At 39.2% G+C, this 20432-nt stretch overlaps 2 protein-coding genes across 7 annotated transcripts in view; one reads left to right on the top strand and one right to left on the bottom strand.

Annotated features, from left to right (window-relative positions):
• Nucleotides 1-15488, bottom strand: part of ECD (ecdysoneless cell cycle regulator) — a 37093-nt gene extending 21605 nt beyond the window's left edge. For 3 of the 5 annotated variants that reach the window (XM_055325054.1, XM_055325057.1, XM_055325058.1), the window contains exons 1-8: nucleotides 15324-15488; nucleotides 13487-13704; nucleotides 9315-9432; nucleotides 6205-6292; nucleotides 5943-6121; nucleotides 4712-4904; nucleotides 3826-3954; nucleotides 1059-1187 (exon numbers count right to left, since the gene is read on the bottom strand). In XM_055325054.1, the coding sequence (XP_055181029.1) occupies nucleotides 1059-1187; nucleotides 3826-3954; nucleotides 4712-4904; nucleotides 5943-6121; nucleotides 6205-6292; nucleotides 9315-9432; nucleotides 13487-13691 (1041 nt within the window). In that variant the 5' untranslated portion in view covers nucleotides 13692-13704; nucleotides 15324-15488. The other 2 variants (XM_055325056.1, XM_055325055.1) reach the window with 2 other exon arrangements.
• A 162-nt stretch (nucleotides 15489-15650) lies between these two features.
• The window catches only part of FAM149B1 (family with sequence similarity 149 member B1), a 71391-nt gene continuing 66609 nt past the window's right edge, over nucleotides 15651-20432 (top strand). For both annotated transcript variants that reach the window (XM_055324945.1, XM_055324944.1), the window contains exon 1: nucleotides 15651-15828. In XM_055324945.1, the coding sequence (XP_055180920.1) occupies nucleotides 15782-15828 (47 nt within the window). In that variant the 5' untranslated portion in view covers nucleotides 15651-15781. The remainder of the gene's footprint in view (nucleotides 15829-20432) is intronic.

Raw genomic sequence — 20432 nt, 5'->3', positions numbered from 1 at the left:
AGCCAAAGGCAGATGCTTAACTGACTGAGCCATCCAGGTGTCCCTTCACTACACTTTCAATAGCACTAAATATCATACAAATTCTTTTTCACATATGTGAAAAAGTCTTTATTACTGTGTTCATATGTATATCTTTACTACTTAAGAGGAAAAATTTTTTATTTTTTTATAGATTTATTTATTTATGATAGACATAGAGAGAGAGAGAGGCAGAGACACAGGAGGAGGGAGAAGCAGGCTCCACGCTAGGAGCCCGACGCGGGACTCAATCCCAGGACTCCAGGATCCCGCCCTGGGCCAAAGGCAGGCGCTAAACCACTGATCCCCAATTTTTTATTTAAAAAAAAATTCTTTTTTAAGATTTTATTTATTTGAGACAGAAGGGAAGCATTTGAGCAGGGGGGGAGGGGCAGAAGGAGAAGCAGACTCCCTGCTGAGCGGGACCCTGGGATCATGACCTGAGCCAAAGATATATGCCTATTTGAATGAGCCACCTAAGTGCCCATGAATTTTTTTTTTTGAATTATTGTTGTTTTAAAGATTTTGTTTATTTATTTGAGAGAGAGAGAGCATGGATGGGCAGAGATGCAGAGTAGCAGAGATAAGCAGATGCTCTACTGGGCAGGGAACCTGATGCGGGGCTTGATCCTAGGACCATGGGATCATGACCTGAGCTGAAGGCACTTAACCAACTGCACCACCCAGGCACCTAGAGAGTGAATATTTTAAGAGAAATTTATTAGTTGTCTTTTTGAATTTTTTTAAGCCATGTCTTTGTTCATTTTTCTGTTTGGTATCTTCATGTTTGCCTATGATTTGCATAAGTTGTTCTTCTGATACAAATAATAACTTTCATCATTTGCATAAATGTTAATAACTTTTCTAAAATACTGGAAACAGTTCATGGTCACCCTGTCATTAACACCGAACTATAATAGTCCCTTTTAACTCAAGCCTTTATAACAATATTACACATTAAATTTGAACCTTAGGACTCTAATTTATAGGCTTGATTTTCCCTGGATTGTACAATTTTATAAATGCATTGCAAGTCCTACCTTAAAGTAATTGTTCTTTTTCAGACTTTCAAGGAAGCCAGCCCAGAGTGGCGAGGTAGTCATGAAGGATTTCTTGGATTCAGAAAAATGTGGGCTACATTTGGAGCATAAGATCTCAAATCCGTGAGCCTAGATGGAATAGACAGAATTTTCATTATTAAGTTATTTTCTTTTCATTTAGCCACACTCAAGAACTAGTAACTGGATATATGGGCATACGGACATCTATAACACTTTGAATTTTATGAAAAAATCAGATGACTTTCAAGTTTTTCAATTTCTATAGATTACTAAAAATTATAAAGGGAAAGCAAATAATACAAAACAAAGATTCTTGTTCTCTTTAAAGAGATTTCTTTTTTTGCTGATTATAAAACCAGAAATTTAAACTTATTTCTTACTTGCTTAAAAAAAAAAGACTTATAAAAGCTTTCTGTCTAACAGAAATGATAAATGAATTCAGCATGGTCTCAGACAAAGGAAAGGGAAGGGAGGTTCGAATCTCTTCATTTTAAGAGTCCTTTGATTAAAAAATATAATGAATGCACATGTCAAAATAAGTCAGACAGGGAGCTTTCCTGATCACTCTAGAGAAAATTATTGTTACCAATTTTTTGTATATCCTTTCAGAACTAATATATGCACATAACCAGATGTGTGTGTATCTGTATCAGTATATCCTACTCCATCACTGTGGTCATTTAGTGGCAACATAGACACTGTTCCAAACCTTGCTCTTTCAGATATGATCATACAAATTTATCCATTTCACTGCAGAGGTAGACTAATTTACCTAACTATTCCCCTACTAATATGCATTTAGGTAGTTTCCAATCTTTTGCTACTATAAATAATTCTATAAGTATCCTCATACATCTTTGTACACATGTAAAATATCTATGGAGGATAAATATCTAGAAGTGAAAATGCTGACCAGAAGGGTGTGTGCATTTTATATATTGATGGATATTGACAAATTGTTATGAGATCAAATCAACTTATAGTCTCATCAATGATGTTTTAGTAACTCTGTGTATTTTTTCACCAATCCAATATATATTATCAAACATTTTGTTATTTGCCAGATGGTAGAAAATACTATTTTGTAGCTTTAAGTTGCATTACTTTTGTTATGAGCAAGGGCCAGCATTTTTCTTATGTTTAGATTAAAAATCACTTGTGTTTCCTTTTCTGTGGATTGTCTGTTCCTGATTTCTGAACACTTGTTATTAATTAATTAGTATTTTTTTCATATTGACTTGTAGGAACTCTCTCTCTATATATATATATTAGAGAAATTACTTCTTATTAATTTAAATTACAAATACAATATTTTCTTCAGGCTTATTATCTTTTGACTTACTTATGGGGTTTTTCTTTTCCACACAGAAATGCTTAATTTTTTTTTTCTTGGGGGGGGAGGGGCAGAGGGAGAGGGTGAAGGAAAGTGAGAATCTTTTTTAAAAATGTATTTATTTTAAAGATTTTATTTATTCATTCATGAGAGACACACACACAGAGAGAGAGAGAGAGAGAGAGAGAGAGGCAGAGACACAGGGAGAGGGAGAAGCAGGCTCCATGGAGGGAGCCCAGTGAAGGACTTGATCCCGTGATGCCTAGATCCCGGGACTCCAGGATCAGGCCCTAGGCCAAAGGCAGGTGCTAAACCACTGAGCCACCCAGGGATCCCCTCTTTTTTTTAAATTTAAATTCAATTTGCCAGCATATAGTATAACACCCAGTGTTCATCTCATCATGTGCCTTCCTTAATGCCCATCACCTAGTTACCCCATCCCCCTACCCACCTCCCCTTCTACAACCCTTTTTTTGTTTCCCAGAGTTAGGAATCTCTCATGGTTTATCTTCCTCTCTAATTTTTCGCTACTCAGTTTCCCCTCTTCCCTTTCACTATTTCTTATATTCCATACATGAGTGAAACGATATGAAAATTGTCTTTCTCCGATTGACTTATTTCACTCAGCATAACACCTTCCAGTTCCATCCACATCAACATAAACAGTAGGTATTCATTTGGAAAGAGAATCTTTTTTTTTTTTTTTTTTTTTTTTATTTATGACAGTCACAGAGAGAAAGAGAGAGAGAGAGGCAGAGACACAGGCAGAGGGAGAAGCAGGCTCCATGCACCGGGAGCCCGATGTGGGATTCGATCCCGGGCCTCCAGGATCGTGCCCTGGGCCAAAGGCAGGCGCCAAACCGCTGCGCCACCCAGGGATCCCTGGAAAGAGAATCTTAAGCAGGTTCCATGCCTAGCATGGAGCCAGACACAGGGTGTGATCTCAGAACCCTGAGATCATGACCTAAGCTGAAATTGAGTCAGATGCTTAACTGATTGAGCCACCCAAGTTGCCTCAGAAATGTTTAATTTTTAATAATCAAATTTATCAGTCTTTTTATAACAGCTTCTGGTTTCAAGTCCTGTTTAGAAAGGACTTTCCTATTCAAATTATCAAAAATTCTCCTGTGTTTTCTTTCAGATTTTACGGTTTCAATGTTCTCTTTTAAATATCTGGTCTACCTGGAATTTATTTTGGTATAGATGTGAGAGAATCAACTTTAATTTTTTAGACGGCTTCACAGTTGTTCTATTATCATTTACTGAACCCATTTTTTCTTTTTGTTTGAGATGCCACAGTTTACTATAGTCTCACGTAAGTTAGGTATATTTCTAGACTTTTTATGCTATATCATTATTCTATTAAGAGCCCTTTTACCGAAAGGAAGAATATAAAATTTTATGGTACATTACCAACTTCATGCCCAATTCATGGGCTCGATATTGAGGATGAGATGGAGGAGGCATCTTGTATCCACTCCGCCGGTCTGGCACAAACCTTTGTTGTACCAACTGTGCATACAGACATTTAGTGAAAGTGACCTAGACATTAGGACACAAAATATATGAGTCTTCCTGAAAGTAAAAATTTGAGTATCATTTTACAGTTAATAATTTCATTTATGAGCTTTGTATTCATATGAAATGCAAAGAAGATCCAACCTATTTACCTGCCGACATTTTTTAGTAACAGCTTTATTGTGATATAATTCACATGCCATAAAATTGACCTCACTGTCAACTTTTTAGTTATCACTAATGGAATTCCTCTCATTAATTACATTATGTGGCAATTTGGGTAGGTAGAAGATAAAGGATATTTCTTAAGTCTCTGGAAGAAATGAAATGTTTTACTTTTTTTTTTTTTAAAGATCTTATTTATTTACTCATGAGAGACAGAGAGAGAGGCAGAGAGAGGCAGAGACACAGGCAGAGGGAGGAGCAGGCTCCATGCAGGGAGCCCGACATGGGACTTGATCCCGGGACTCCAGGATCACACCCTGGGTTGAAGGCAGGTGCTACACCGCTGAGGGATCCCCAAAATGTTTTACTCTTAAGAAGAAAATAAAATAGAAAAAATATGGTCAGAAAATATCTAGGAAACATTTAGATATAAAATAGGAAGTGAAGTCTCTTGAAATCTTCCTCCATGGATGGGAAAAAAGAAAAAAGAAAATAAAAGTATATTAACCTGCCCTGAGGAAACAAAATATTTCCAGTTTTCTCTAGTGTACAATTACAATCATGTTCAACTCTCTTTCCAGTGACACAACCTAAGTGATCAAGAAAGCTATCTTACCGATGTCATTATTCGTGTTTCAGGCAAGAAAGTCTTGAAAACACGGCAGGCTCGCAGGTCAATGGGGTCCCGCAGGTAAAACGCCTGGACTCCCGCAGCCACCAATCGGGGGTGCTGCTTTAACAACGCTACAATGCTGGCTGGAAGGAAGCAGTGTGCACGATGGAGGGAGGCTTGAATTTTTTCTGGGTATCTGTATCAAATAAAATAATTATTTAATGATATGTATCTAGAATTCTTCTCCCATTTACTTCTCCTTGTATCATCTTGGTTCATTAGAGTAAAATGTAGAATGACAAGGAAGGTGAAGATAAAGCTACCATATACACTAAAAACTGCACAAAAGAAAGGGAATGAGAAAAGTAGGAAGAAATGGAAACTAAAGAAAAGGAATTAAAGTAGTTCAGCAGGGTGGCTCAGTCAGTTAAGTGTCTGCTTTCAGCTCAAGTCATGATCCCAGGGTCCCATCCCACGATGGGCTCCCTGTCAGTCGGAGTCTCCTTCTCCCTCTGCGCCTTCTTCCCCCACAACTCTCTGGCTCATGCTCTGTCTGAAATAAACAAAATCCTTAAAGAAAAACAAAGTAGTTCAATAAAGACAAAACAAAAACTCTACTATTCTTTGAAATAAGGATAAAATCAGAGTTTTTTTTCTTCTAAAACAATGTTATGAAGTATATTGAAAAAGTTAAAAGAGATTTTATATTGTTAAAACTTGAATAGTGCTAAACTTTAAATAGGTACTTAAATCTAAAAGGTTATTAGGTGAAGACTATCTCCTTTGAATAGAGCCTAAAGTGTTCCACATAGGTAAAAGAATCCCACACAGAGCCCCAGAACCACAGAGTACATTGCACTCCCTTAGGTTTTCAGTCCTGTATGTCTCAAAATTTTTATCTATGGATATAGTACATGAGTAAAGCAGTGCAAAAATATTGGGAGTGGAATATTAACACCTATGAACGGGAATTAAAAGATGTATCTATTTCTTAATTTTAGAACATGTAAGTTTAATTTGTTAGTCACTTTCATGAAGGAAGAAGACAGAATGAAAATGAGCATTAAAGGTGAAAGAAATTCTACATGCAACCAAAAACTTGAGCTGCATTAAAGCAAAAGGCAAAAATAAATAAATAAATAAATAAATAAATAAATAAATAAATAAATAAATAATAAAAAAAAGAAAAGAAAGCAAAAGGCTCCTTGACTAGCAATGAAAATATTTTTCTTACCCTCTGATGCGTCTATTCACTGCAGCTCGTATAGATTCTGAAGCCAAAATTTCTTCTGGGTGTGTTGAGATTATATTCAATGCTTGTGGGACCGTTGGGGGTGTGGTGGGTAGCCAGGACATTGTGCCAGGTTTCCTTGGTGCAGGAATAAGGCACAATTCTCCACGCTGGAAAAACACCTGCAAAATGCACATTTTAATTTTCATTCTGGGCACTGACAAAATCTAGGTATGTGTGAAAAATGTTACAACATGATACTTACCCTATTGGCACTATTATCAGGATCCAACCATTTAGGGAGAAAGTCAGCAGCTTCTATTAACAAGAATTCACCATCATTGTCTTCAATCCTAATGCAAAAGAAATTCCAATTATGCGTTCAAAAAAGCACATATATGCTACTAATCAAGATACATTTATTCTAATATTTTTTCTTTCATTTTAGTAAATATCTGAGTATATGCTATGTGTAGATTATTATAACAAAGCAAAATACTTAAGACTGAAATACTGAAATATGAAATACTGAAAGAGATTCTAAAATAAAGGAAGTTTGAGAGAGATGATAAGAAGAAAAAATAAGTACATAAATAAGTAACACCAGACAAAATACGAAACTATATAATAGGGTGCCAAAGGAAGAAAAAAATCACATAGAGGGATCCCTGGGTGGCGCAGTGGTTTAGCACCTGCCTTTGGCCCAGGGCACAATCCTGGAGACCCGGGATTGAATCCCACGTTGGGCTCCCAGTGCATGGAGCTTGCTTCTCCCTCTGCCTATGTCTCTGCCTCTCTCTCTCTCTCTCTCTGTGTGACTATCATAAATAAATAAAAATTAAAAAAAAAATCACATAGAGCCAAGATTAGGAAAGCATTTATAGAAAAGTTACTTGGACCTTGAGAGATAATTTTGTTTTGTCTCATTTGTATCACTTTTTTAAAATTAAAAAAATGTTTAAAGTTTTTTTTAAGGGATCCCTGAGTGGCGTAGCGGTTTGGCGCCTGCCTTTGGCCCAGGGCGCGATCCTGGAGACCCAGGATCGAATCCCACGTCGGGCTCCTGGTGCATGGAGCCTGCTTCTCCCTCTGCCTGTGTCTCTGCCTCTCTCTCTCTCTCTGTGTGACTATCATAAATAAATAAAAAAATAAATAAATAAAGTTTTTTTTAAGATATATGTATTTATTTGAGAGAGATGGAAAGAGAGAGAGCACATGAGCAGGGGGAGGGGCAGAGAGATCATGACTTGAGCTGAAATCAAGAGCTGGATGCTTAACCAGTTGAGTGACCCAGGCACCCATAAATTTAAATTTTTGAATAGGTAAGATAGTCACATTGCCAAACTTTTAAAAAATACATAAAGTTACACACTGAAAAAGTTTCCTTCCTCCTTTTGTCCCTATATGCCCCATTCCTATCCTCAAACCATTGTTATTTCTTGCTTATCCTTCTAGAGGTTGCTTATGCATAATCTAGCAAATAGGAATATAAATTCTTATTTTCTTCTCTTGTCACACAAAAGGTAGCGTATTTTATATACTGTTCTAGATCTTTTCAATTTTAATGGTGGAGACATAAGGAGAAAAGGAGAGATGTTCTTAGAAGAGGGATTAGCATAAGCATAATCACGGAGATAGCTATTTGAGGTGGATATTTGGAGAATGACAATTAGTAAAGACTAAGACTAGAACAGAACAGTTATGGGGTGCCTGGGCTGAGCACCTGACTCTTGGTTTTGGCTCAGGTCATGATCTGAGGGTCGGGAGATTGATCCTTGCATCAGACTCCAGGCTCAGCATGGAGTCTACTTGAGATTCTCAATATCTCTCCCTCTGCCCCTCCTGCTTGTGTGCACTCTCTCTCTCTCTCTCTCCCCCTTTCAAATAAATAAATCTTTAAAAAAAGGCAGTTATATCATTTTCTGAAGAGCTTTAAATGTTAACAGAGTCATTGAGAATGAGCTTAGTTTTATATAGAAAAGGAATGAAAGATTTCAAGGCAGTGTAGAAAAGGGTTAGAGCACTACCTTAGGAAGATTAATCTGGCAAAGATAGAAGTTCTTTCTTTTTCTCATTAAAAAAAGAAACTGACAAGACAGTAGATGCCTATTATTTAAAAAGCTTTAGAGGCCTGGTTTGCAGGTATAGGTCATGATTATATAAAGATCAGAATCCATACACATAAGGCATTGCCCTCGCCCTATTATCCTTGTAAAGAAAGGAATGACTATCTTTGTGTTTGTTCACTTTAAATTTTATCATTAAGAAATTATTGCTAATTATTTTGAGATGTGGTAATAGTAGTATTTAAAACAAGAGTCATCTTTTATATTTACATCTTAAAGTATTTAAAGATCAAATGGCATACTATTGGTGATTTGCTTTAAAATAATCTTGCTATGTAATGGAGTAGGGGAAAGGTATAGATAAAGTAGGAATGTTCATGAGTTGATAATTGTTGAAGCTAGGTGATGAGTACATGTGGGTTCATTCTTTCTATTTCCATATTTGAAATTTTGATAGAAGTTTTCAAAGCTGTTTTTCTTTTTGTTCTGCTGGGGAAGAGGTTAGGGGTACAGATCAGAATTTGGAGGCTGACAGAAAAACTAGGATAACGTGGCAAATGGGTGAACTGCCCTCTGCTGACACAACTTGGTAATTACAGAGAACTATCAGTTCCCATTTTGAATAGATTTAGAATGCAGTGTTACCTACTTTGCTTTTAATATAACTGTTCTGATTTTTCTTTAAAATTCTCCATATGTGATTTCTCAAAAAAAATATACAGCTAAGGTATAATAGAGGAAGATAGAGTAATCTGTCAAATGTATACATGTACCTGCAAATGGAATTTTTTTCTAAGATTTTTTTTTTTTAAAGATTCTTATTTATTTATTCATGAGAGACACACACAGAGAGAGAGGCAGAGACATAGGCAGAGACAGAAGCAGGCTCCATGCAGGGAGCCCGATGTGGGATTTGATCCCAGGACTCCAGGATCATGCCCTGGGCCGAAGGCAGGGGCTTACCCATTGAGCCACCCAGATGTCCCCTAAGATTTTCTTAAACACCCTTTGGTATTGTTTGGATTTTATTTACTATCTGTATTTGATCTTCCATAATGAGTATTTAAAAAAAAAACTAAAATAGGCAGCTTTTGTTTAAAAATTGAGGATATTAAACTCGCCAATGTACTTATATTTTTCCTCAAGAAAAGGAAGTGACAAGAGAAAAGAAAACATAAAGTCACTTTCAAAATCTAAGTCTCAAATTTGTACAGTCTCTACCAGACTATTGAAAAAAAATTTGCTAAATGGATAAAAATGTAGTCAGTCTCAAAAGAGAATTCCTTTAGATAATTAAAATAACTAATACCTTGCTACTAACTCTGGAAATTCCTTTGTAATTTGCTTTACTATATAAACAATAAACCATTCATCCTCAATGTTATCCCCAAACTTTGTCACGCCAAACATATGAGCAGGAACATTTCCTAAAAACAAGAGAAAAGCAATCATATAATCAAATCAATTTGTTAGTGCACATAAAAATACACGTAATCATTCAAATAAACATTCATTGACTGACCATGCTGTAGGTACTATGGGGAGTTGGGGTTACAAAGCTGAACAGGACATAAGAAGCCTACTTATGAGGACCCAAGGATCTAGACAATAGGAGACGGACCACCACACCATCTCAAAACAAGACAACAAACAGATGTATGCACTGAGGGGATTGTGAGCATAAAGAATGTGATATCTGAGCTATGTTCATTTGGACGAATGACTAGAAGTAGGCTTTCCAGAAAGAGAGAATAGTACGTGCAAAGGCATATAAGCATGATAGACGACAATACAGTGTTCTGGGAATATCAGGAAGCTAGAGTTAGATGGACAGAAGTCTTTTTTTTTTTATTTTTATTTATGATTTTTTTAAAGTTTTATTTATTTATGATAGTCACACACACAGAGAGAGAGAGAGAGAGAGAGAGAGGCAGAGACATAGGCAGAGGGAGAAGCAGGCTCCATGCACTGGGAGCCCGATGCGGGACTCGATCCCAGGTCTCCAGGATCACGCCCTGGGCCAAAAGCAGGCGCTAAACCACTGCGCCACCCAGGGATCCCAAGCAGAAATCTTTTAAAGAAGTGCATTATTCAAAATCTGTAGAACTTTATACACTCTTAAACAACCCTATGGATCAATGAAGAAATCATAAGGGAAATTAGAAAATACCTTGAGAAAATGAAAACAAACATGAGACATACTAAAAGCAGTGCTAAGAGGAAGTTTATAGTTATAAAGATCTCAGATCAACAACCTAACTTTACACCATAAGGAACTAGAACAAGAAAAAGCTATCCCAAAGCTAGCAGAAGGAAGGAAATAATGAAGATTAGGACAGAAATTAATGAAACAGGGAATAGAAAAACAATAGAAAAAAATAAAGTGATTTGGTTTGTTGAAAGATCACAAAATTGACAAAATCTCCTTTAGTAAGAAAAAAAAGAGATGGAAGTAACTAAAATCAGAAATGAAAATCAGATATTGCAATCTATACTACAGAAATAAAAAGGACTATAAGAGAACACTATCAACAATTGTGTACCAAACAACTGGATAACTTAGAAGAACTAAGTACATTCTTAGAAACACTAAACCTATTAAGACTGGAACATGAAGAAATAGAGAATCTTAACAGACTGGTTACTAGTAAGGACATTGAATCAGTAACCAAAAACTTCCGACACTGAGAAGTTTCTGAGAAGCCAACACCGATGCAAACACACGAGGGCTGATTTACAAGCTCGAGCTTGTGTCCAAGTACACCCGACACAGTGGAGCAGGGACTTGGACCTCGAGCTCAGTCACTCATCAGGAATGCATCTTTATGGATTTGAAAAGAACTGAGAGACATTATTACCAGTGGTCCTATTATTATGTGAAGGATTCTTCCCTGAGATTCTTCCCCTGTTTCAACTGACACTGAAACACTGTGAACTCTTTGGAAGACAAATGTCAAGGAAATAAATGTTATGCATTGCTAATTAAAAAAAAAAAAAAAGTCCAGTGACTTTTTTTTTTAATACTCGTGGATAAAGGCATTTATTACCTCTGTAAACTGCTCAAGAACAATTTATTTATAATTTAGTAATGACTATGAAAATTACAGTGATAATGTGGAGGAGGTTGTAGTTACAATGTAATAAGCATGTCATTTGTTGGGTTCTAAAGTACTCCAGAGGTGTTTTTGATATATTCCTGTTTGGGTTAACAGTACTTTCTGATCAAACACACACAAGGATTACACATTTCTCACCAAGAGTCTTCCGGTGGTATGTAAATATGCCTGGTCTCATTTTTCTCTTAAGCTTAATGTGATACTTCTGGCTTCATTCCATTCCTCCGGACCCCCAGGCTGAGCCACAGCCAGCTACCACGTGTCCCGGCCCCCCCTCCACGCCCCAAACTTTGGGAGGCAGGTGGGTCCGAGCGGTCCAGCCGATGCTCTCCAAAGCAGGTAGCCTGCTGGAGATCGGGGGTGTGTGAGCGTGGATCGCTCTGCTACCCGGGCCCACGGCCACGGAAATAGGGCTGCGTGGGGAGGGGGTGGGGAGGGAGGGCGAACTGGAAAACACAAACCCCGACACCTGGGTTGGAGAGGGGTGCCGCCAAAATGTCCAGCCCGCGCTGGGAGAGGAGGAAACAGGTGCTGTTCCCAGCTCCTGACTCTAAAATAGAGTGGGCGAGGCCTGCAAGGTGAAAGCTGAGGAGGGACCTGGTGGTCAATAAATCCACAAGCAAGAAAAAAAAAACGTCTAGTGACTTTTTCTTAGTCACTAGAAAATTTTGCCAACATTTAAAGAAGAATTAACATCAATCCTCCTAAAACTTGTATAAACAACTGAAGAGGAGGGAACAGTCCCAAATCCATTTTGTGAGGCCAGTATTATCCTCATCCTAAGGCCAAAGACAATACATGAACACTATGACCAATATCCCTGGAATACCGATGCAGAAGTCCTCAACAAAATACTAGCAAACTGAATTCAACACATTAAAAGATTGTACACCACGACTAAGTTGAGTTTATTCCTGGAATGCAATGTGATGTATATGAAAATCAATCAATATAACCTACCACATTAACAGACTAAAGATCAAACAAGCACACTGGGGAGTGTCTCTAGAGCTGCTATGGGAAAAAAAAAAAAAAGTAGGAAGAATAGCCTAGCTAACTCTTCTCCCCAACTCAGATCTCTCAAATTTCTTTACTTAGAGAAGGTCCAATTAGAGTGTCTATTTTCATCTACTTTATATATTAAACTTCAATTTATCCAGAAGCAATGGGTATCTGGTGAAGGATGTTAGGCAGAAGAGTGACATGATCAAATTTGTGTTTTTACAAAGGTAACCTGCAACAGTGTGAAGAATTGGAGACACTGGAACCAGAGAGGTTAGTTGGGTTACTGTAGTCTTCCAGATGAAGAGATAAAGAGGGTCTAGATTGTAGCTAAACAAATGTAGAGAAGCGGTCACATTGAAGGAGTAACCACACTAGGATTCAGCACCTGACTGAACATGGTCAAGTGAGGAGCTGAGTATAATTTTGAATTATTAACAAGCTTGAATAACTAGGTGGATAGCAGTACCATTAAGCAAGACAAGAAAACATTGGGTAAAAAAGATTTTCTAGGAAAAAGATAAGGAGTTGGTTTTGGATGTGCTGTGCTTATGTGCCAGTGTTCTTGCCAATAAATATCACATGTGTTTCAGTGAACAGGAGTTCAATAAAATTAACACCAGGGAACACATCTGGTAACTGCTAGCCAAAGGAGAACAGATAAACACTAAATCTAAACCTAAACTGACAGTATCAAAAGATGCCAGACTCCTGATCTGAAATAAGACCCTGCATAAAATAAGAGCCATGGTCACCTCTTCATGCCTCATTTTACTAAAGCTATATGAAATGATAAGAAAAAGTGCCATATTTGGCCAGAGGTCAGATGTCAAGCACCAACAATACAGGGAAGCAGTGAAGCAATCTCAAAATGCTTCTGAGTAGCAAATAATGGCCCTAAGCCCAATTATTTCTCTTTATAAGCCAGGTAGAGCCACATAGTTTCACAACTATGTGAAATAAGGCAGCCTACTAAACACATGATCAAGACTGAGGAATACAGAGTAACCACTAAAGCAAACTATGGTTAAGGAAGCCAGATGCCTGAACCTGTTGAGTATAGGTTCCTAGATACATTACAGCACAGAAGAGTAAAGTTGCAAAGAATAGCCATGGTTTAATAATAATGTTGAGTATATATTAGTTCCTAAGGTAATTACTATTAGAAAGCTTTCATCAAGATAATTTTTTAAAAATTTTTTGGTTAAGTTTAAGGATTTAACCAAACATAGGCAAGCATCACTAATCAAAAAAGTTCAGGTTATAAATCTCCTGACAAGACTGAATGAACTATGGACTATTATACATCATTGTCAGAATTAGATGTCAACACATCACATCAAAATAAGGAAAAGAGCCTTACCTTTCCCTGGTTTATATCTGAGATTGAAAGGCTGATTTTGCCAGATATAGGGGGCCAGCATAGGTGCAAACTGAGTCATTATCCTCTCAATATACTTTTGAAGAATCTCTTTGTGCTTTTCTGGGTCCCTTGGTTCATCTGGTATCAGGAACAGGTGATACTCCACAGTGTCTTCCACTGTGGCCAGCTTCGTATTTTCCTCCATTCTTCTTTGAAAACTACATTTAAAGTTTCAACAATGTAAAACCACACAGAATAATGTAGAAGTAAAATCCAATTCTCTGAACTATCCTACATGATTCCATTGTCTTCCAAAATTCAGTTACCCACATACTCTCATTTTAATTTTTTGCCTTAATCAAGTATGAATGGTAACACCCATTTAATATTCTTCTAATGATTTTTAAACTTATGTTCTTCATCCTTAAAACTATATTAGAACTTTTCATACAGTACAGTAAATAGATGTTGAGTATCACATGTCCAAATTAACTAATAGGTATGCAAGAATAAAATAAAAGGTTTGCCCCTGTACTAGCGCTAGTGTGAATGCATAACACACTTTGAGAAGCACTGCAATAACAGCTTATGTGAAATACTATCAGAAGCCCCAGCTCTGCCATGAGATTAGTTGTGTCACTTTGAGCACCTCAATTTCTCTTTCTGGGGCTTTTTCCTTAACTGTAAAATGAGAATGTTACTCTTTTACTTTCAAATTCCTCTCCTAGTTTAAATTGTTATTTTTTAAAAGCTCTGGGGCAGCCCGGGTGGCTCAGCGGTTTAGCGCCTGCCTTCAGCCCAGGACCTGATCCTGGAGACTCAGGATCGAGTCTCACGTCGGGCTCCCTGCGTGGGGCCTGCTTCTCCCTCTGCCTCTCTCTGTGTCTCTCATGAATAAATAAATAAAATCTTAAAAATAAATAAATAAAAATTTATAAACAGAGAAAGGAATATAAAATTTATCCAAAGTAAGAAAAGAGGGCAGCCCCGGTGGCCCAGCGGTTTAGAGCCACCTTCTGCCCAGGGAGTGATCCTGGTGACCCAGGACCGAGTCCCACGTCGGGCTCCCTGCATGGAGCCTGCTTCTCGAACCTCTGCCTGTGTCTCTGCCTCTGTGTGTGTGTGTGTGTCTCATGAATAAACAAATAAATAAAATCTTTTAAAAAACCAACACGTACACCGTTAAAAAAAAAAAAAAAAAAAAAAGCTCTGAACCTTCACTCCGCAGAATTTAAATTTCGTTTTATGAATATTGTCCAGCACAGGGGAGTTCAAAACCACAAAAACATTCAAGTCCCATCATCTTCCACCAAAATAGTTTGCCCATGGTTCTTGATCCTACAGCTGTCCTGAAACTAACCCCGTTTTCAAGTCTCAAGAGGAGGGAAATAGCTCTATTTTCTAAGGGTCTCCCTTACAAACACAAGCACCAGCTAACTGCTGCTGCCAGATGAGCCTTGCTAGAGGACGCACCGCGCTGGATGGGCACAATTCGCAAGGCACAATTCGATTTTTATTCTTATTCGGTTTCCTAACGGGCTGATAAGACGAGGTCGAGGGGAACCTGCACCTTCTATCCAGTCTGTCCAAATCATCATCTGGCTTCCCAACCCCGAGGGGCGGACACTCCCATCCACCCAACCCCATAATGTAAGGCACACATTTTTATACAGAACTTAGTGTCCGAACAGGAAGGGATTTTGAGATCACTCGGGCTAACTCCTTGCTGTACAAGTGAGAAAACCGACACGCAGAGAAAGAGGAGAGACGGCGCAGCAGAGGGCTGAGCCGGAGTCTAGTGCTCCTCACTAGACGGAAGGAAGCCAATTCCGCTTACGATTCCCGGGCCTCCCCCACGCGTCTCCGCCGCGGCACCTCTCCTCCGCCGCCCCTCCCACCGCGGGAGCGGGTCCGGAGCGGCCAGTGGCAGCCAAAACCCGGCCCAAGGTCAGTCCCGACGTCTCCCGGGCACCTGAGGCCAGCGGAAGCTCGCAAAGACCCGCCCGACCCCGGAACCCCCGGTGGCGTCACTGCTGCGCGTCCGCCGGAGCTTTAGGCGGGTGCCCCGGTGCTTTCGTCACTTCCGCCCCCGCGGGGAAGCAGGGAGGGCGGAGGGGCGGAGGGCCGGAGGGGAGGGGACTCTAGGAGTGGCGGCTGTCCCGAGTGTAGGCGACGGGGCGTGGCGGGGCCGGGAGGTGGCGGGAGGGGGCCGGGCCGCAGCCGGCGGGAGGGCCAGGCCCGGAGGCCCCCACCCTGGCGTGCCCGCCCCCTTCGCGGCAGAGGAGGAAGAGGAGGATGATCTCCAGATACACTCGGAAGGCGGTGCCACAGAGCTTGGAGCTGTGAGTGGACTGCTCAGCCCTCCCAGCCCTCCTCAGGCCGGGGGAGGCTGAGGCGGGGCCGCGGGCGCTCCGGTCGGGATCCTTCCCAACCGATGCTTCTCACCTTCCCGTTCCCAGGGTGGGGGAAGGAACGTTTTCTTTGGAATTCTCTCCTCCTAGAGTTGTCAGACGCTGCCCGGTCTGTCTCCCTGTCCAGCTAAGGGCGTGTCACTTGTGCTGTCCTAGGACTTGGCCCTCCCGGGCTGCACTTCCTGAATTCAGGGACTGGGTCTCCTGTGGCATTTGTAGTTTTCTCAGTGCTTCATGCCTCACCGTCAAAGGCCATTGACGACTGGAGAAGGTACTAATAGGTGACTGAGTGCTACAACAAAGTTAAGTATATCTAGTGCCACTTGGCGGGATGAGCACTGGGTGTTATGCTATATGTTGGCAAATTAAAATCCAATAAAAAAATCCATATATCTATCTATCTAGTGCCAGGCACCATGCAAAGCTGATTACATGCATTGACTCACTTAATCCTATCAGCAGGGATACAGAATAGGGAATATTATTTTTTACATTCTGCAAATGTCCCAGATTTAAGATTGAAGCAGGTCAAAGATTACACAGGCAGAAGGCAGTGGAGCACACAAACCGGGTGTCAGTCTGACCCTGAAGCTTTGGCCATAATCGTGACACATACTACTTCCTCATCTCTGCAATTAAACATCGGAATCCTTAAGGATAAGTTTTGATCTAGAGAGCAAATATTTAAGCTTAAAGACCCACCTCCCGTCCCTTACAACGGTGAGGCATTGTAATTTAGCAAGTAATGATAATGTACATTTGTTAATGCTTTCACTTTCAAAACGACTTTCACCTCTTGATCCTTGCAACAACCCTGTAAGATGGGCATGATTGTCTTTCAGTGTTTCAGAGCATGAAATATCAGAAAGGTTACACATCCTAAGATTATATAACCAATAGGTTTTGAGCTTAGGCTTTTTATACTCAACTCCCAACTTTTTTTCTCTCCATAGAGCCATGTAATTTTAGCAACCATACATTTATTAATTAAATACTAACTACATATGGTAATAACAAGCATGGAATCTTCAGTCAATCTGGGTTTCTGGCTAGGCTCTTTTCTAGTCATGTGACTTTTAAGCAGATTACTAAATATTTGAGCATTCATTTCTGTAATATAGGACTAAGACTTTATCTAAAAGCATACCTGGGGGATCCCTGGGTGGCTTAGAGGTTTAGCGTCTGCCTTCAGCCCTGGGCGTGATCCTGGAGTCCTAGGATGGAGTCCCACGTCAGGCTCCCTGCATGGAGCCTGCTTTTCCCTCTGCCTGTCTCTGCCTCTCTGTGTCTCTCATGAATAAATAAAATCTTTAAAAAATAAAATAAATAAATAAATAAAAGCATATCTAAGGGGAGCCTGGGTGGCTCACTTGGTCAAGTGTCTCCCTTTGGCTCCGGTAGTGGTCCCAGGGTCCTGGGATTGAGCTCCGCCTTGAGCTCCCTGCTCAGTCTACTTTTCCCTCTGCTCCTCCCCCACCTTGTGCTCTTTCTCAAATAAATAAAATCTTTTTAAAAAAATAAAGCATATCCAAAGTGATGGCACAGGGCTTGACACATAGTAGATTCTCAGTAGTTGGTTATTTCCTGTCCTTTCCCACCTTTACTTGGTACAACAGACATACAAAGAAAATCTGTGATCTCTTCTTGCCTTAATTTAAGAAGCTTATTATCCACTAAGTAATAGGATATTTATACAGTAGCAATTCAGACAATAAGCTTTTTAGGAAGTATGAAGAAGAAAGTAATTTTCTAATAAAAGGAACAGGGCTCAGCTAAACATCTGCTTTTAATTAATTCTGACCATTCTGAGAGTAAAAAAATACATATTTTATGGAAAAAGTTGTTGGTAGGCATTTAGTGGGTGAGAATTACTCCAGTATAGTTAGGGTACTTGTTCTCTATTGTTGGTTTGATACTCCCTAAAAGCAACCCCTCCAAAGATTCCGTAGAGGAGTCAGGAGGATAAGAATAATGAAAATAATGAAGATTATATGTATCTCAATGACAGTAAAATAAAAGCGATTTTTACTTTAGGTGTTATGATGATAATTTGCTTTGAATAAGTAACTTTAGGTTTCTCCCTATTAGTTCCAAATTATGGATATTGAAAAGAGTTTGAAAAAAAGGGATTTTCAACATACGGCTTAACACTTAAAAAGTGATAAATTTCAAACATACATGTATAGCAAATAATATAATTAACCACCTATCACCCACATTCAACAATTATCACAAATTTGATATATTTGCTTCATCTTCGTCTTTATCTTTTTTCATTTTCTCTGTCCGTCATCTGTAAATAATGAAGTAAAATCCCAGACACTATCATTTCACCCCTATATACTTCAGTATGCACTTCTAAAAATTATAGGTATTTTCTTTTTTAAAAAAGATTTTATTTATTTGAGAGAGTGTGAGAGAGAGCAAGCATGAGCCAGGGGAGGGGCTTAAGGAGGGGCAGAAAGAGGGAAAGAAACAGACTCCCCGTGGAGCAGTGCTGGGCTCAGTTCTAGGACCCTGAGATCACAACATGAGCCTAAGGCAGACACTTAATCCACTGAGCCAGCCAGGTGCCCCCAGGTATTTTCTTATGTAAAAGCAGTGTTACAATCAAATTTAATGTTTCTTTGGTGTTACCTAATCATTTCATACTCACATTTCTTTGAAAGACTAAAATATGTCTTATGTTTCTGTTTTGTAGCTGGAATCCACATTTCTGTTCACTTCTGTCTCAAAGACAAGCTTTCGGTTGTAGGATCATTGAATGAGAGAAGTTCAGATAGCTCTGCACAAACCCATCCCCACCATTTGAGAAATAGTTTAAAGTACAGACTGCTGACTGGGCCCTTAGCTTTATCCTTATATATAAAAATGGTACAATTCACTAAAATCTCAAATTATTCATTTGGTCTGAGAATCCTCAGAGCCAGAGTACTTGGATTTGAATCCTGGCTCCCATCACTTCCTAGGCATATGACCTTAAGCAGGTTACAAAAGATTTTATTTATTTATTCACGAGAGATACAGAGAGAGAGAAAGAGAGAGAGGCAGAGACACAGGCAGAGGGAGAAGCTGGCTCCATGCAGGGAGCCCGACGTGGGACTCAGTCCCGGGACTTCAGAAACACGCCCTGGGCTGAAGGCAGATGCTCAACCGCTGAGCCACCCAGGCATCCCTTAAGCAGGTTACTTAATCTCTCTGTGCTTTACTTTCCTTGCCTATGAAATAAGAGTATTAGAGATTTATAATATACATTTACATATGAAAGGCCCTAAGGAGGCCTTTTATAAAGAAACCTATGTACTTTGTTTAGCTTATCACATTTCCTAAACTTATTTTATTACAGAATTTTGGGGGGAGGAAGGTCTACTATAGATGATTAAGACTGGAACATATTAAAAAAAAAAAAAAGACTGGAACATATAGGGCAGCCCCGGTGGTGCAGCGGTATTGTGCTGCCTGCAGCCCAGGGTGTGATCCTGAGTCCCCCACCAGGCTCTCTGCATGGAGCCTGCTTCTCCCTCTGCCTGTGTCTCTGCCTCTCTTTCTCTCTCTGTGTCTCTATGAATAAATAAATAAAATCTTAAAAAAAAAAGACTGGAACATATAATTGATCCCTTAGTTTAATGTACATGTTGAACTCCCTAGTGCAGCTCTGTCCAATAGAAATATAATACAGCCACATAAGGAATATTAAATTTTCAGGTAGTTATGTTAAAAAAAATAGAACAGGTGAAATTTGTTTTTTGCCTTTTTATTTTGAAATAATTGTAGACTCACTATAGACTCAATTATAGACTATGTATGTTAAAAAATCATACATAGAATCCCATGAACCTTTCACCTACCTTCCCCTAATGATGACAACTTATGTAACTAGTATGTCAAAGCTAGGAAACTGACATTGGTACTAGTTGATTAGAAAGTATGAAACTGGGGTTCCTGGGTGATTCAGGCAGTTAAGTATCCAACTCTTGGTTTCAGCTCAGGTCATGATCTCAGGGTCCCGAGATCAAGCCCCACATAGAGCCCTATGTTGGGCTCCATGCTCTGTGCAGAGCCTGCTTGTCCCTTTACCTCTGCACCTTCCCATGCACACTCTCTCTCACTCTCTCTCATAAATAAATTTTTTTAAAAATTGGGGCGTTGTGGTGGCTCAAGGGTTGGTTAAGCATCTGCCTTCAGCTCAGGTCATGATCCCACGGTCTTATAATGGAGAGCTTTGTGTGGGGCTCCTCAGCGGAACTTGCTTCTTCCTCTCTCTCTGCCCTCCACTCATTCTTTCTCACTCTTAAAATAAAAATTAAAAATCTTAAAAAAAAAAAGAAACTGTGAGACTGTTCCAGATTGGCTATACCTTTTTACCTTTCCTCCACCAGCAGTGTATGAGACATCTGGTTTCTACACATCCTTATTTGCATTTAATGTTATTACTATATTTTGTGCTAGTTATTCTAATAGGTGTGAAGTTATAACTTACTGTAGTTTAAGTTTTCAGTGAAATTAATTTTAAGAATATAAGTTTTTATTTAAAT

Source organism: Nyctereutes procyonoides, unplaced genomic scaffold (genome assembly GCF_905146905.1).
Source record: "Nyctereutes procyonoides isolate TBG_1078 unplaced genomic scaffold, NYPRO_anot_genome, whole genome shotgun sequence".
NCBI classification, from domain to species: Eukaryota; Metazoa; Chordata; class Mammalia; order Carnivora; family Canidae; genus Nyctereutes; species Nyctereutes procyonoides.
Note: the sequence above shows the minus strand (reverse complement) of the source record. Positions and strands in the feature narration are given on the sequence as shown.